At 41.0% G+C, this 16,683-nt stretch overlaps 1 protein-coding gene across 2 annotated transcripts in view; it reads right to left on the bottom strand.

Moving 5' to 3' along the window:
- nlgn4xa (neuroligin 4 X-linked a) overlaps positions 1–13,997 on the bottom strand; it is a 62,699-nt gene extending 48,702 nt beyond the window's left edge. The window contains exons 1-3 of one of the 2 annotated variants that reach the window (XM_041874345.2): positions 13,625–13,997; positions 5,725–6,505; positions 202–261 (exon numbers count right to left, since the gene is read on the bottom strand). In XM_041874345.2, coding sequence (XP_041730279.1) covers positions 202–261; positions 5,725–6,232 — 568 coding nt within the window. In that variant the 5' untranslated portion in view covers positions 6,233–6,505; positions 13,625–13,997. The remainder of the gene's footprint in view (positions 1–201; positions 262–5,724; positions 6,506–13,624) is intronic. The other variant, XM_041874346.2, reaches the window with a different exon arrangement.
- Positions 13,998–16,683: the final 2,686 nt, after the last annotated feature.

Here is a 16,683-nt window from a genome sequence, read left to right on the forward strand (position 1 = left end):
CTGCATCTCCAAAGAGGAAAGAGGTTGTTAAAAAAAAGGAAGATCCCAGAGGTGCCCATTGATACGCACTTCAAGGGTTAAAAAGGGAAAAAACAAAATAAATAACTTCACAAAAAATAGATCTATAAATTGTTTTGTACATGCACGAATATCAGGCTTTTATTTTTTGGGGGTCAAAAAGGGAAAAAGACAGAAAAATACCTTCGTCTTCATCACCATCATTATTGGTGAAATCACCGCCTTGACTGTTTGAGTTGGCTCCTACAGTCAACAACAGGAGGGAGAAAAGTACAGGGGATAAGGGGAGACAGATTTGTAAAAAAATATATATATATATATAAAAAAACAGAGGATCTTATCAAAAAAGAATGATAAAAATACATTGAAAACTTTCAAAGTTTGGGGGGTTTGTGTTGAGAGAAAAAGATCTTGTGGAAACATATTCATTCTAACAGTAAGTGCTTCAACCAATTGGATAGCATGACACACAATGTAAGGAGCACCAACACAGCATTCTGATAAGAACTGTTCACAAAACACAACTGTTTAGTACGGGTAAGTATATCTAATGAACAACTCCTTCCTATTAGACAATAGCCCTAAGTGGCAGAGTAGCTTTTAAAATGAATTCCCCCTTAGGGACACTGTATAGGCTACACCCCTCCCACTAGGGCAGAAATCACAACAGCATAGAAATAAATCACCTGAAGGACACTAATCAGCAGAGAACAGAACAACAAGTCTCAACAAGTCCACTCTAATCTTCATCCTAAATTGGATCAACGGTAAAATATATTCAGATTCTGTCACTAACTCGTCAACTATACTGACATCCCGAGGTCAAATTCCCTGACTAAAATATGTAAATCACCGTAAGCTATGCGAGTGTTGTCCCTTTCCTTCATATAAGACGTGGTAGACTGGTAAGGTCTACTACACCTGTTGTGTTCGGCGCATGTGACGAATACTATTTGATTTAGTAGTGTTATGACCTCAAGGCAATGGAGACACTGAGGTGATTTTCCTCGCCAGCCAGGTAACAGTGTGTGATTTATGAATACAGAGGTTGTATAGGTTGTAATAGTCTCTGTACTGTACTGAGCAGGTAGTGTTAGAACCCTTCTCTACATGGGGTCGGATTGGGGTCTTATGCTATTTGAGATGGGCGTGTTGTTAAGAGGAAATGATTAGCCATTGCTAGAACTTGATCTTCAACTGGACCTTTAGCCTGCTGTGGTGTGGGAATACCTGGCTGATAATAGACTTCATTCTCAGACCCATTAGTATAATAATAGTAATGGTCATTATGGTTAAGACAGCTGAGGCAGGACACAGAATGTGGACGATAATGGGATCAAAGTAGCATTCTGTAGCTTACATTCTGTAGCCACTGTGCTGGACTTAGACAGTGGTTGCATCCCACCCACCTTCAAGAAAAACCACATGATTTCACATGTGGAAAATTGCATGATTTCACATGTGGAAAATCACTTTTTTTTTGGAACACTTCGCATCCCACTGGGCACACACAGGTTGAATCAATGTTGTTTCCACGTGTAACCAATGTGGAATAGACGTTGAATTGACGTCTGTGCCCAGTGGGATGTGATCACGTGTAGTTTTACATGATCACATGTGTAGTTTTACATGATCACATGTTGCTTTATATGTTGTCACATTATCACATTAACTTCACATAAGATCACATGATCACATGAAAACATGTGTTTTTGGAACACTTCATGAGTTCACATGTGAAATTCATGTGATCTTTCCTATTCCCTATATAGTGCACTACTTTTGACCAAAGCCCTATGGGCCGTGGTGACAAGTAGTTAACTATATAGGGAATCGGGTGCCATTTGGATTCATCCTAGTACCAATTAAAGTATAATCTAATTTAAAGAAAGCAACAAACATTGCTATGATAACTGTTTGTTTTGACACTTTGTTGGTCTGGTGTCTCTGAGGCGCTAGATCTCTAGCTGGTTGGTACATAATGAGGCCTAAGCCTTGACACACACACACACACACACACAGCTGAACAGGCCTGTAAAAGTAATCTCACAGTTAACAATATCTCAAGCTGTACAAACAAAGGCAAGTGGCATGTCAGTTTAACGCATAAAAGCATAAACTCCCACATCTGTCCTGTACAGAATGTCCATACACACACCCACACACGTGCACGTGCACGTGCACATACACATGCATGCACTCGCACACTCACTGTACGACCATCAGACAGACACCCAACACATCTGTCAGACCAGATGAAAGAAGAATCCAGTCTCAGTGTTTGACTGAGTCTTAGTTTGTTTGTTGCCCTTGAAAAAGTCTAAGTGGTGCACGTCTTTGAAGGCTGCATCCCGAATGGCACCCTATTCCCTATAGTGTACTAACCTTTGACCAGAGCCCTCTTCCTCTTCCCTAAATAGGCACCCTATTCCTTATAGTGCACTACTTTTGACCAGAGCCATCGTCCCCTTCCCTAAATAGGCACCCTATTCCTTATAGTGCACTATCTTTGACCAGAGCCCTCGTCCCCTTCCCTAAATAGGCACCCTATTCCTTATAGTGCACTATCTTTGACCAGAGCCCTCTGGGTGCCATTTGTGCTGCCACATGACCTACCCTGGAGATATTGTCCTCTCTCTCCCTGCCTGGCCTTGCCTGCCTCTCCATGCATATGACTGACTGTCAGAATCACACACTCACCACAGACAGACTGACAGCTAATAGCTCAGGCTCCAGCGCTGTGAACCGAACTGGCATTGGCAGGCTACTTATGCTCAGAGAAGGGCTGCGTCCCAAATGACTCCCCATTCCCTTTTAGTGGACATTCCCTATGGGCCCTGGTAAAAGTAGAGCACTATATAGGGAATAGGGTGCCATTTGGGATGCAGACATGCTCAGAGAAGGACCCAAAGAGCACGGCTTTTTCTTACACAAGCCACTCACAGAAGAAGAAGCATTAGGTCAAGGTAAACCTACTATAATACTGTATTGAGCTGTCATTCAAGCCCTGTCAATGTACTTTTTTATCTTTCTTCAATGTAATGTAGCTTTTCTCCCTCCTGTGTTTCTATGTAAAGGATAATTTGATTAATAATGAAATACAATAATACAGGTTATCTGCTGCACTGTCCCATTGATGGATGTGAGTCTGAAATGTCACCCTAGTCCCTACAGAGCGCACTACTTTTGACCAGAGCCTCATGGACATAGTCAAAAAGTACAGTATGTAGGGAACAGGATGCCATTTTGGATGTAGCCAAGGTGTGGGCCACAGCCATCAGCCCATGATAACCAACAAAGATCTGATAAATTACAGCTCACCATTGAAATGTAGAGAGGCCATTATCTCTGGGAGCGCACATGAAGGTAACAAGCAGTAGATTTATAGTAATTGCTGCTTTCTATTTCTGTTCCAGTGTTGAATAGTAAAACAGAACTAATGTAGGACGGTGTTCACAATTAAAGATGGAGAGGGAGAGAGAGAAAGAGATGGGATGTATCCCAAATTGCACCATATTCTCTACATAGTGCACTACCTATGGGCCCTGGTCAAAAGTAGTGCGCTACATAGGGAATAGGGTGCAATTTGGGACGCGGCCCTGCTGTGGTATTGTCTCCTCACCCAGAAGAGCCCTCAAGAGGCTCCATATTCACTCTGATTAATTCACAATAAAACAGGATCACCTCCCGGGTCTCCGCTGTAGTACCCAGTCTGCAGCCACTGCAGAGGCAGATAAAGCCAGCTTCAGCAACAGCTCCAGGAGCTAGCAAGCAAACACACACTGCAGCTTTTTGTCTGCACAGACAAACATAGCACCTAAAATTAAAGGAGCTCTGGCATTAAAATACAATCCCAAATGTACCACAAGCCAACCCCCGCTAGCCAAAACGGCATTCACCACCCACACTGCACAATCAAAAAGGATACAAAAGAACAGAACTTGTGCAGGTTATCAATATTTAACTATATATGGCGTAGTCTTTTGTACTTAAATCAGACGACACAATGGAAGGCCTTTCTTAATCTGTCAGTCCACTTGAAGAGGAGAACTATAAATCTATGAATCCTCTTTTGTGATCCTGGGCTGGCAGGATGTCTCCACATTACACAGGATTTGAAAAGGGCAACTCTGAGGGCATCTGTAAGGATGACGGGCAGCCGGCAGTATGGAGAAGAAGAAGAAGATGAACAGAACGGGGAGAGAGTGTTGTCTTCCATGAAGCACTGACTGACTCCTCAAGAGGAGACAGTCTGTGTCCCAAATGGCAAACGTAGTGCACTACGTAGTAGTGAATAGGACCCTGGTCAAAAGTAGTGCACTATGTAGGGAATAGTGTGCCATTTGGGATGCACTCAAACAGAACATGGAGAGAGTTGTCTTCTTGACTCCTGAAGAGGAGACAGAACACTCCTCCACATCCCTGCAGCTCTTTTTGCTGTTGAGTTTTTCCTTCAGGCCAATTACCTTTAGCTAAGAACTGTAGCTTTAGTTCAGTTGATTTTTATTACATCAACATCCATGACCTGCATTCATACATTTTAATGCCAGCAAACATATCCTAATATTCTGATACTGAAATTGCCTTCATTCGGTAATTGACATCTATGAATTCAGGTTAGAAGGCATAATGTATCAGAATGAAAGATACCTGAGGCAAGTTATATTACCAATACACAGACCAAGGAGTTCAGACGATTCTGCTTAACCAATATATAGACAGCAGCACTGTCTGTCCACAAGAATTCGAACCCTTGATCCATCCACTCCACTTCTACAACATTGTTGGCGAAGCCACACTACAACAGAAATGACTGAATATAATGGATTAACTTGGACATCCTACATGTTTGATTCCAATTGCCTACATGTAAATGAAAAAGCCCACAGGGTATAGAGATTTCAGTTCATGTCTGTGATTATAAGAACTTTTGTTCTCTGGAGATTGTGAAATAGTATGTCAGCGTAGCGACCCAGGCTTTGCTTCCGGACTGGGATTTTCAGATTATCTATCCCCTCCTGTGGTATTTAATATAGCAAGAGCTCAGACTAAATGTAGCATAGAGAGCTGTAGAGTTCAGTATGAATACATTGGAGAATTCTCTTCCCATTGACCTTCATAGACCGGAAAGAGTCTATCTCTTCAGAAGAGACAGCGACAGCCCAGCAACAGTTCAGGTTTGACCTTGAACATCTGTGTTCCAGTTGCACTAAGTTAACCAAGCTTTTATCAAACACTCTTTATTTTATTTTATCTTGCTGTAGGAGTCTGATAGTGGGGCCTGAAGGGGGTAAGTGCATTAGGAGTGCTCACTCAAACGGGACCTCTGCCCTGCACCTAATCAACAGGAGAGAAGGCTAACTGCTACAGAATAGAATAGAATATAACTTTACTGCAGGAGTGGGACATCCTGCGCCCTCAGACAGTAGGATATACTATTTTCTATTTCTATATTCTGTCATTATTGGAGCACATTGTCCACTTTCACTTCAAGCCTTGACCTTCAGTCAAAAAAGCGTTGTGCCCTTTGGTGAAAGTATCGCACTTTGATCAAAAGTGCACCACCGTTTCTGGTTCAAGGAGTTATTCCAGCCACTTTGAACTGCTTCAGGACGAATGAACCTGCAAAGTGAAATGCCAATACAAACACAAAGCCAAACAGAGGGAGGATAACAAGATATTTGTGTTAATCAAGGTGTGACATACCATCCTCAGTTGGCACGTAAACGTTTAGGTACAGGCAGTCCTCGTTTTGATCCTGCATATAGGTTACCACTGTATCCAAGTTGGCTGTGAACCACACAGGCAGCATATCGTTGAGTAACTTTTCCTCCAGGTACTGTGGACACACAGGGGCGAACTGGGTAGCATTCCTGATCCCAGGCCAGGACATGGGCGGCTCGGGGGGCTGGAAGCGTCTCTCCCCTGTAGGGGCCAAAGCGTACGGGATCCCCAAGTACTGCTCCACGGGCCCTAGGATCTCATTGGGCAGTGTCGTCTTTAACCCCCTCAGTTTCCCGTAATTCGTGGTGACAAGAGGGTGGACCGGGGTCTGAGCCACGACCGGCAGACACACAGACACTAACAGGAAGCCCATCCATAAGAGAAGGTAGACCTTGGATAGGTAGACCATCCCCATTCCATGAGCTATAGTGGCTCCTCGAGAGCTCCATGGAGAGGTACTGGTTCCCCCTGGCCTGGTTCCCCTCAACATGCTCCTGCTGCGGTCAGCCAAGCAGATTGTGGTCCTGGAAGTTCTGGAACTCCTCTCCCCACCCCCCACAGCTCCCAGACCAATAACCTGCTCCTCAGGCTGTGATTGACAGCTGACAGACAGAGCTCCAGCCAATCAGAGCAGCTTTGTGCAACTCGGTGCCCCCCATCCCAAGAGAGTGGGTCTACGTATAGATCGTTGGTCGGGTGCAGTGCCTGTATTTGTCTCCAGATGTCTTTGCCTGTTGACCCAATTCCAGCTTGGTTGGTTACCCTGAAAGGAAGACAGAATGGGACATGTAAATTAATCCTCGACACATCAAAGACTACATACAGTATGATGTCCAAATCCCTTCCAATATATTGTCCACTTGTTGTGTATAATCAAAATGTGCAAGAGATGCAAGGCATGAAATTGTATATTTCTAACAAATCAATAGCATGGAATAGACAACAACGTAAAAGTGTGGTTTCTAATGGAATCAACAGCAGAGATACTACATTGGCAAACTGCTTTATTTCCTTGTGTGACTTCATTGTTATGGTCAGGATGATTTTGCTCATAGCAGCAGTTTCAATAAATGAAAACTCCAAGGCTGCATCCCGATCATTCTCCAACCATTTCCCTAAAGTGTGTACTTGCACACTTGCCATTATGGCGTTAACAATGGTGGAAACTCTCTAGCCAATGATTACATCAATCCAATGCTTGTAAATTCAAGACAGGAAGTGTGCAAGTACACACTTCTGGAAAAGGGGGGAGAAAAAGGATGCTGCCCAAAATTTTGTGGATGACTTTTTACAAGAGTCAGTTGTTGGTGGCACCAACACTTGACAACACAAATTTTAAAAAATCCACAGTTTACTGTAGAATACTACAGTACTTACTATAGAATTCTGTAGTTAACTGTAGTATACTGTAGAATACCATACTACACACTGTAGTATCTCTTGATCATGTGTAGTACTTAGTATTTTTTGTGTACTGTTGAATACTATAGGAAATACTACATCATTATCCAAACACACAATAAACGGTAGTAAATACTACAGAAATGTCCGCAAAAACACTACAGTCTGCAAAAACACTATAAAAAAACTATAGTAAATACGATAGTATTTAATTTGCGTATAACCTACCCATTCCCCTCCCCCATATCCCAATTTGTGCCACCTGTAAGTGACACAAACCTACATGCCAAATATAGACCATATATTGTGTTCCCTATGATTATAGAAAAGAGAAGAAGCTCTGAAATCTCTGTTCAGAACCCAGTTCTACCTACCTACAGGTTATGGAACATTTTCTTACAGCATTTAGCCTTTCTCCAGAAGGTTTCCTCAAGGAAAAAGCCCCCCACTACTATGTTAAATATAATAAAACAAAAACACTAATCTAAATATTACAGTAATGTCCGCAAAAACCCTACAGTAAATATTACAGTCCGCAAAAAACACTATAGTAATTACTATAGTACATACTACTCTTTTTTTTACTACAGTATTTATACTATAGTAAACTGTAAATACTACAGTAAATACTACAGTATTCACTGTAGTGTTTTTGAGGACTTCTACACTTCAATATAACCTATCAGCATTATGTTGGTAGTATCATAGCCAAGCAAGGGGGGAATATACTCCAGTCTACTGAGTAGATTATTTATCTTAGGGTACTTTACTCCACCAAGGAGCTTATGTATGAAGCATGAATAGGAGAGCTGGCCTGTTAAGAAGCCTCTCACAGACATTTGTGTCAGAAGCAGATGGCTTATGCATGCAGCAGGTAATTTAATTTTGGAGGAGGAAGAGACTCTCCTCTCTCGCCTCATTCCGCAGTATGCCCTCGGATGGTGTTGAGACTGAGACGATGTTGGTCTGCTAGTCATATCAGGGACATTGATGAATTACTTTCCCACTCTTGTAACACAGCATGACAATGATACTCACACTGCCGGGGGGATTACATATGATGCCTAACTGCCATTGTTGACTTCATATATTCTGTATGATAAAAAAATTGAATCATTCAAAAAATAATTACAAGTTTAATGTGAAAACAGAAGCAGGATCTAAACAAAGACAGGATAAGGAATGTGATCCAATAATGGTCCAGAATGTTGATTCAGGAAATCTCAAACAATCAAAAAGTATAATTTTTATAGATTTTATGATGTAGTATAGTAGGCTAAGTTGCTCTGTTGGCTGTCATGGACAGCCTAACCAGCATGGATTTGCATTGACTATAATAAGGTTGAATGGACTATGTTCATATATTTCAGAAGTTCCTGTATAAATGCAATACATTCAGTCTGCCTCCTTACCAGTAACACACAAGAAAGAGAGAGACTGAGGAGAAAAGGAGACAGGTGAGAAAATCAAATATGAAGAGATGGAGAGATGGGGCATACTATTCTCACTGTCTGTATGATTACAAGAGATAAGTCTAACGAATTTCAATAAAGGCTGAATCCATCATTTGAATTTTAATTATTATAAAACATCTGTTTCAGTTAGCTGTATCTCTTCACTGGAGAAGGTCGTAGATAGAAAATGTTGTAACGCTCTTCAGGTGCCAATGTCCTTGAACGGACAAAAAATAAAACAACGTCCAAAATGGCACCCTGTTCCGTATATAGTGCAGTACTTTTGACCAGGGCCCATTGGGAATAGGGTGCCATTTGGGACATGAACCAAACAAAATTCAACATGAACTTTACTTGACCTTCTCATGATGCACAGACAGGACATCTTTACTGGCCTCTTAAAGATGGTGATAAACCAATAGAAGGAAGCCAGACTTCCTCCCTCACTAAAACGAGATAGAGGGCCAACAGAGGTCCTTGACAACCAATAAAGGAATGATATTTATCAAAAGTTGACAGTACTGAACACAAAGATATTGTCAACTACTGAGCCCACACTGGAAAAAAGTAAACAGTGTGTGTGTGCGTGTGTGTGTGTGTGTGTGTGTGTGTGTGTGTGTGTGTGTGTGTGTGTGTGTGTGTGTGTGTGTGTGTGTGTGTGTGTGTGTGTGTGCGTGTGCCATTTGTAATGATACTCCTGTTGACAATTCCTGTTGAACTTGGACGGTATTGGATACATTTCTTTTTTTAACAGGATCGATTTGATAAGGATAGCTCATGACGATGTGATACCGTAATAACCTTGCTCTATGTAACCATGCCAGCAGACATGGGTCAAATGTGTATTCCAGGACATCCAAATATCAATTTACAAAATAATATCGGATACATGTAACAAAGTGTTGAACTATTGAACTTCAATAATAATAATAATAATAATAATAATAATAATAATAATAATAATAATAATAATAATAATAATAATAAAATAATAATAATACTGTGTAGGTCCTGTGTGGCTCAGTTGGTAGAGCATGGCACTTACAAGGCCAGAGTTGTCGGTTTGATTCCCACTGTGGCCACCCATATGAAAATGTATACTACCGGTCAACATTTTTAGAACACCTACTCATTCAAGGGTTTTTCTTTATTTTTACTATTTTGTACATTATAGAATAATAGTGAAGACCTCAGAACTATAAAATAACACATATGGAATCATGTAGTAACCAAAAAAGTGTTAAACAAATCAAAATATATTTTCTATTTGAGATGCTTCAAATAGCCTCCTTTTGCCTTGATGACAGCTTTGCACACTCTTGGCATTCTCTCAACCAGCTTCACCTGGAATGCTTTTCCAAAAGTCTTGAAGGAGGTCCCACATATGCTGAGCATTTGTTGGCTGCTTTTCCTTCACTCTGCGGTCTGACTCATCCCAAACCATCTCAATTTGGTTGAGGTTGGGGGATTGTGGAAGCCAGGTCATCTGATGCAGCACTCCATCACTCTCCTTCTTGGTAAAATAGCCCTTACATAGCCTGGAGGTGTGTTGGGTCATTGTCCTGTTGAAAAACAAATGATAGTCCCACTAAGCCCAAACCAGATGGGAGGGCGTATCGCTGCAGAATGCTGTGGTAGCCATGCTGGTTAAGTGTGCCTTGAATTCTAAATAAATCACAGACAGTGTCACCAGCAAAGCACCCCCACACCATAACACCTCCTCCTGCATGCTTTACAGTGGGAAATACCCATATGAAGATAATCCGTTCACCCACACCTCGTCTCACAAAGACACGGCGGACTCCAGACCAAAGGACAGATTTCCACCGGTCTAATGTCCATTGCTCGTGTTTCTTGACCCAAGCAAGTCTCTTCTTCTTATTGGTGTCCTTTAGTAGTGGTTTCTTTGCAGCAATTTGACCATGAAGGCCTGATTCACACAGTCTCCTCTGAACAGTTGATGTTGAGATGTGTCTGTTACTTGAACTCTGTGAAGCATTTATTTGGGCTGCAATTTCTGAGGCTGGTAACTCTAATGAACTTATCCTCTGCAGCAGAGGTAACTGTGGGTATTCCATTCCTGTGGCGGTCCTCATGAGAGCCAGTTTCATCATAGCACTTGATGGTTTTTGCGACTGCACTTGAAGAAACTTTCAAAGATCTTGAAATGTTCAATATTGACTGACCTTCATGTCTTAAAGTAATGATGGACTGATTTATCTTTCCTTATTTGAGCTGTTCTTGCCATAATATGGACTTGGTCTTTTACCAAATAGGCCTATCTTCTGTATACCCCACCTACCTTGTCACAACACAACTGATTGGCTCATACGCATTAAGGAGGAAAGAAATTCCACAAATTAACTTTTAAGAAGGCACACCTGTTAATTGAAATGCATTCCAGGTGACTACCTCATGAAGCTGGTTGAGAGAATGCCAAGAGTGTGCAAAGCTGTTATCAAGGCAAAGGGTGGCTATTTGAAGAATCTCAAATATAAAATATATATTGCTTTGTTTAACACTTTTTTGGTTACTACATGATTCTATATGTGTTATTTCATAGTTTTGATGTCTTCACTATTATTCTACAATGTAGAAAATTTTAAAAATAAAGAAAAACAATTTTTTTAGTCATTTAGCAGACGCTCTTATCCAGAGCGACTTACAGTTAGTGAGTGCATAATTTTTTTTTTTTTCATACTGGCCCCCCCGTGGGAATCGAACCCACAACCCTGCCGTTGCAAGCGCCATACTCTACCAACTGAGCTACACGGGGCCCTTGAATGAGTAGGTGTTCTAAAACTTTTGACTGGTATTGTATGCCGGCACAATAGTCACATTAGAGAAAAATTTCTGCTAAATGACATATAATTGTATAGTATTATAATAGTACAGTTGGTTGAAGCAGTCTTACAGTGAATGGCTATGCCTACTATTGGATTCCAAATTGAAATGCTGCACAGAGTATTTGGATAGGCAGGCCTACGTTCTGTTTTGACACGTATGCCATATTATACCCAGAATGTCATCCATAGGCCTGTCACCCATAGACCTATTCTTGAGGAACATTGCACTAGTGAGGTAAAATATCTCACATTGTGAATTAAATGTCTTATTTTCTGATGGGGAGGCCTGACTGACTGACTCAAATAGGCCTATAATGATGACACCAACTGGGAGAGCTATGGTAACAGTGTGTCACTCCAAATATGTAAAGTGTATTTGAAATATGCCTAATGTTCAAATAATGTCAAAAGTAGGCCTATTTGGTAACACTTTCTATAAAGTACATACCTATTATGCTTTATAACGTATTTTGTAATGCATTAATACACTTATATTGTGTTATGACCATATAGACCAATTATTTACAATAAAATAATAATATAATATGCCATTTAGCAGACGCTTTTATCCAAAGCGACTTACAGTCATGCGTGCATACATTTTTGTGTATGGGTGGTCCCGGGGATCGAACCCACTACCTTGGCGTTACAAGCGCCGTGCTCTACCAGCTGAGAGACCTGATGCCTCTCCAAAGCTTTCAGCCTACCATCACATCTAATCAAAATGCACGTAGGCCTATTAGGGACCAGATGTAACCTATTGAATGTATTGGTTGTGATTGTCTTTATATTGATGTAATATTAGAATTTGGACAATTCATTCATTACAAATAAAACTGTTAAAACCTGTTACATTTCTTACAATGTTTATAATATTATTCTCAGTGTCAATTCGAATAGCCCACGCCTATTTATAATCTGGAGGAAGGCAAGGGGTTGGTGGAATAGACTTGAAGACAGCTTGAAGAATCATTCATAGGAGAGTGACAGCCTTCTCTCATGCTTGCCCGCCTGCGTACTGTAGGTTACTGCCTATATTGACATAGACAAGAGAATATGATCCCTTGCTTTCGCAACGACTAAAAATCTTAAAAGGCTCACTCTAGAATGCAACCAAGATAAAAAGGTCTTCCAGCGTGCGTAAAAGCAAGGTAGCAGAACATAGCAGGATTCGTTAAGGTGAATGTTCAAGACAGTAGCCTACGCATTTTATCCAATTCGTCTCATCCCCAAATATCCACCAGATATCCACAGTACCATCTTGTGGTTCTCCGCTGAACTCACTCTGGTAATGTGGTACCAGATTCAGCCTTGATGGGAATCTGCAGTCTACAATGCATCTCGCACCTTTTAATAGGTATACGGAGGTGTTCAAATTATGCTGAATGGTGGGTCAAAAAACAAATTCACTGCTATACGCTCCTCTTCCTTTCTAAAAGCCTGCTATTGCGTGGAATCTAGATGACAGACAGACATACCGTACATACAGACAGACAGTGGACCTTCAACACTGATGGTGAGTGCACTCATAGCCAGCATATACTCTTAAATTGCATTAATTATGGCATCTCCATAGCAGTGCTGCCAAGAGTCGCTTTGTCATCTGCATGGATTAAATAGCACTGGACATCATGGGTGGTGTTTTCTGTTTAAAGACAGCCTTTTCCTAGGGCTTGTGTGAAATAATTTGGCCACAGGCATTTGCGGTTATGAATGGCATGTCCCTTATGCGTTTTTCTCCATAGCCAATTTGTCATTATCGAATCCAACGCATGTTGCTGTGGCACTTTACATACGAAGCGAATAAACCCCAATTTGATCATTCTGGCTTTGGGCAAAGAAACCCCTCAACACGTCTTTAAAGTGCGTAGAGCATGGATCAATCGTCTTTGCAATGCCAGGCGATTTCGTTCAACACCTGGTTTGTTTTCATAATTACATTGCATAATGACCATACACATTTCTGAAAAACAGGTTGCGCGCCACGCACTTTAAGCAAATTACAGAATGAATTCCCTGTGGTAGTCAAGCTTTTCTCAAAATGTCTGCAGCGCGAGTCCTGGGGAAAGCCCCCAGAAAACAGCCAGAAAACAAACAATTTATAGGTGGTCTAAATAAAACTAAACTGTGTAAAAGAGAAATGTGTTTACTGACTATTTATAGGATAATAACAAGACTTACCTTTGCGGTATTCCCACTGTATGAATTTATCTCGTAGTCCTGACTTCAAGGGATGTGATAATAAAATATACACCACCACATAGGAAAATATAAAACTCCACAGTGTGCGCTCCTCTGAAAATCCCAACGTGATAGTGCGGTCCAGATAAAGATAGTCAAACTCAGCTTCAGGTCCTATGAGGAAAATAAAAATAGAGCTTTCCAGTTGTTAATAACCCACATAGCCTATAAGGTAATTTCGGTGAGTCAATGTAGCGGCACGGTAAATTGTGCTGAATCTAATTGCTGTCATAGAGAGAAAGCGCGGAGAGAGCAGACAGCAAAGACTAGAGATTAAGGATAGAAAGAACAGGGTTGTTCAGTCGCTCCCTCCTCCTCTCTCTCTCTCTCTCTCTCTCTCTCTCTCTCTCTCTCTCTCTCTCTCTCTCTCTCTCTCTCTCTCTCTCTCTCTCTCTCTCTCTCTCTCTCTAGCTCCAGTTGCTATTGGACTACACTAAATGAAATGTACAAAGCCTGTAGCCAATGGATTGCCGCATCCTCTCCATCACTGTTAACCAGCTGCCAGTATGGACCAGTTTTGGCATCCGAGAGGAAAGGACAGGAGGGTAGCAGGTGTAATAGGGCATACTGTAGTTTTGTTTTGCTGATCATATTCAACCAGGCTGGCTGTTCGACCCATGTAGGTACCTGTAATGAAACATGCATCAAATATCTATTAACTAACTATTCAGCTATACAGTGAGACAATTCATTACAACTGATATGCAACATGAATTCAGCTTAGGCAAAGTGTCGATCCAGCAGCCAAGCATTAACATATCTCATTTGAACTGTTAGTGTTTTCACATATATTTAATGAAGCTTAAATGGAGGTAATCTGCCCTTAAACTGGCGGAGACACAGTGCCCTATATCTATCAATAACTGAATAATAACACAAAGTGAAAACGTTTTTGGGATTTTCAACAAGCAGAGTGAAGCCAACAGAGCCAAAACGCAAGAAACAATGATATGGAAACAAACATTTACATTTTAGTCATTTAGCAGATGTTCTTATCCAGAACGACTTACAGGAGCAATTAGGGTTAAGTGCCTTGCTCAAGGGCACTCCGACAGTTACTGGCCCAACGCTTACATATTTTATCCTGCATTGCATAGAAAACATGTAGAAGTTAAGTATGAATTACCACACACATGCAGATAGACAGACCACATGAGACATGATCAGAGGGACCAGGAGGTCTCCCTCTGAGTTCTGTTTCCAGCATGGATGATTGTGGTCACCTCCGGCAGCCTAATGTAAATTCGGATAGCCAAGCTTACTTTGGCAGCTTCATTAAATAGTACCCACAAAACACCAGTCTCAACGTCAACAGTGAAGTGGCGACTCCGGGATGCTGACCTTCTAGGCAGAGTTGCAAAGAAAAAGCCATATCGCAGACTGCCAATCTTAATCTTTTCTTTTTATTGGCCAGTCTGCGATATGGCTTTTTCTTTGCAACTCTGCCTAGAAGGTCAGCATCCCGGAGTCGCCTTTTCACTGTTGACGTTGAGACAGGTGTTTTGCGAGTACTATTTAATGAAGCTGCCAGTTGAGGACCTGTGAGAGGCGCCTGTTTCTCAAACTAGACACTCTAATGTATTTGTCCTCTTGCTCAGTTGTGCACCTGGGCCTCCCACTCCTCTTTCTATTCTGGTTAGAGCTAGTTTGCGCTGTTCTGTGAAGGGAGTAGTACACAGCGTTGTACGAGATCTTCAGTTTCTTGGTATTTTCTCGCATAGAATAGCCTTAATTTTTCAGAACAAGAATAGACTGACGAGTTTCAGAAGAAAGTTATTTGTTTCTGGCCATTTTGAGCCTTTAATCAAACCCACAATTGCTGATGCTCCAGATACTCAACTAGTCTCAAGAATGCCAGTTTTATTGCTTCTTTAATCAGCACAACAGTTTTCAGCTGTGCTAACATAATTGCAAAAGGGTTTTCTAGTGATCAATTAGCCTTTTAAAATGATAAACTTTGATTAGCAAACACAACGTGCCATTGGAACACAGGACTGATGGTTGCTGATAATGGGCCTCTGTATGCCTATGTAGATATTCCATTAAAAATCAGCCGTTTCCAGCTACAATAGCCATTTACAACATTAACAATGTCTACACTGTATTTCTGATCAATTTGATGTTATTTTAATGGACAAAAAATGTACTTTTCTTTCAAAAACAAGGACATTTCTAAGTGACCCCAAACTTTTGAATGGTAGTGTATGTGATATAACATTAAAGGGATAGTTTTGGCAGCATAGCCCTTTATCACTTCTCCAGAGTCAGATGAACTTGTGGATACCATTGTTATGTGTCTGTGTGCAGTTTGAAGGAAGTTCCCAACTAGCATTAGCGCAATTACTCCAAGTCTATGGGAACAGCTAGCATTAAAGGGATAGTTCGGGACATTGGCAATGGCTCGTGAAACTATCTCTAACTTATTTCATACTGGACGCAGAGACATAAAAATGTTATCCACGAGTTCATCTGACTCTGGAGAAGTAGATAAAGGGCTTCATTGGCAAAATCCCTAACTATCCCTTTATTCTCAAAGCTACTGCCAAGCACACATTATTTTAAAACATAGAGGTGACAATACATCACTGAATGTATTCTTCTAATCTAGGGCCACACACACACACACACACACACACACACACACACACACACACACACAACACACACAAACACACACACACACACACACACCTGTACAGTCTACGTAAAGTAAGTGTCATGCAGAACCATCCAACAGCCTAGTCAGAAATATAAACATAATCATACTCATTTAAACACATGTTAACAATGACATTTGAATTTTTTTTTTTATATACTAATTTCAATGTGTTCTGATCATCTTTTCAGCCAATTAACTGCTGTGAAACTGAAGTCTGCAGATGACAACCATTCTCTCTCTTCACTTTTTGTATGCAATATTCTTATCTCAATTAAACTTTTCCCCTTCCTGCAGTTAATCAATGGAATGGTACCAAACACATCAAAGAAATGGAAACAGT

This window comes from Coregonus clupeaformis, chromosome 6 (assembly GCF_020615455.1).
Source record: "Coregonus clupeaformis isolate EN_2021a chromosome 6, ASM2061545v1, whole genome shotgun sequence".
Taxonomy (NCBI): Eukaryota; Metazoa; Chordata; class Actinopteri; order Salmoniformes; family Salmonidae; genus Coregonus; species Coregonus clupeaformis.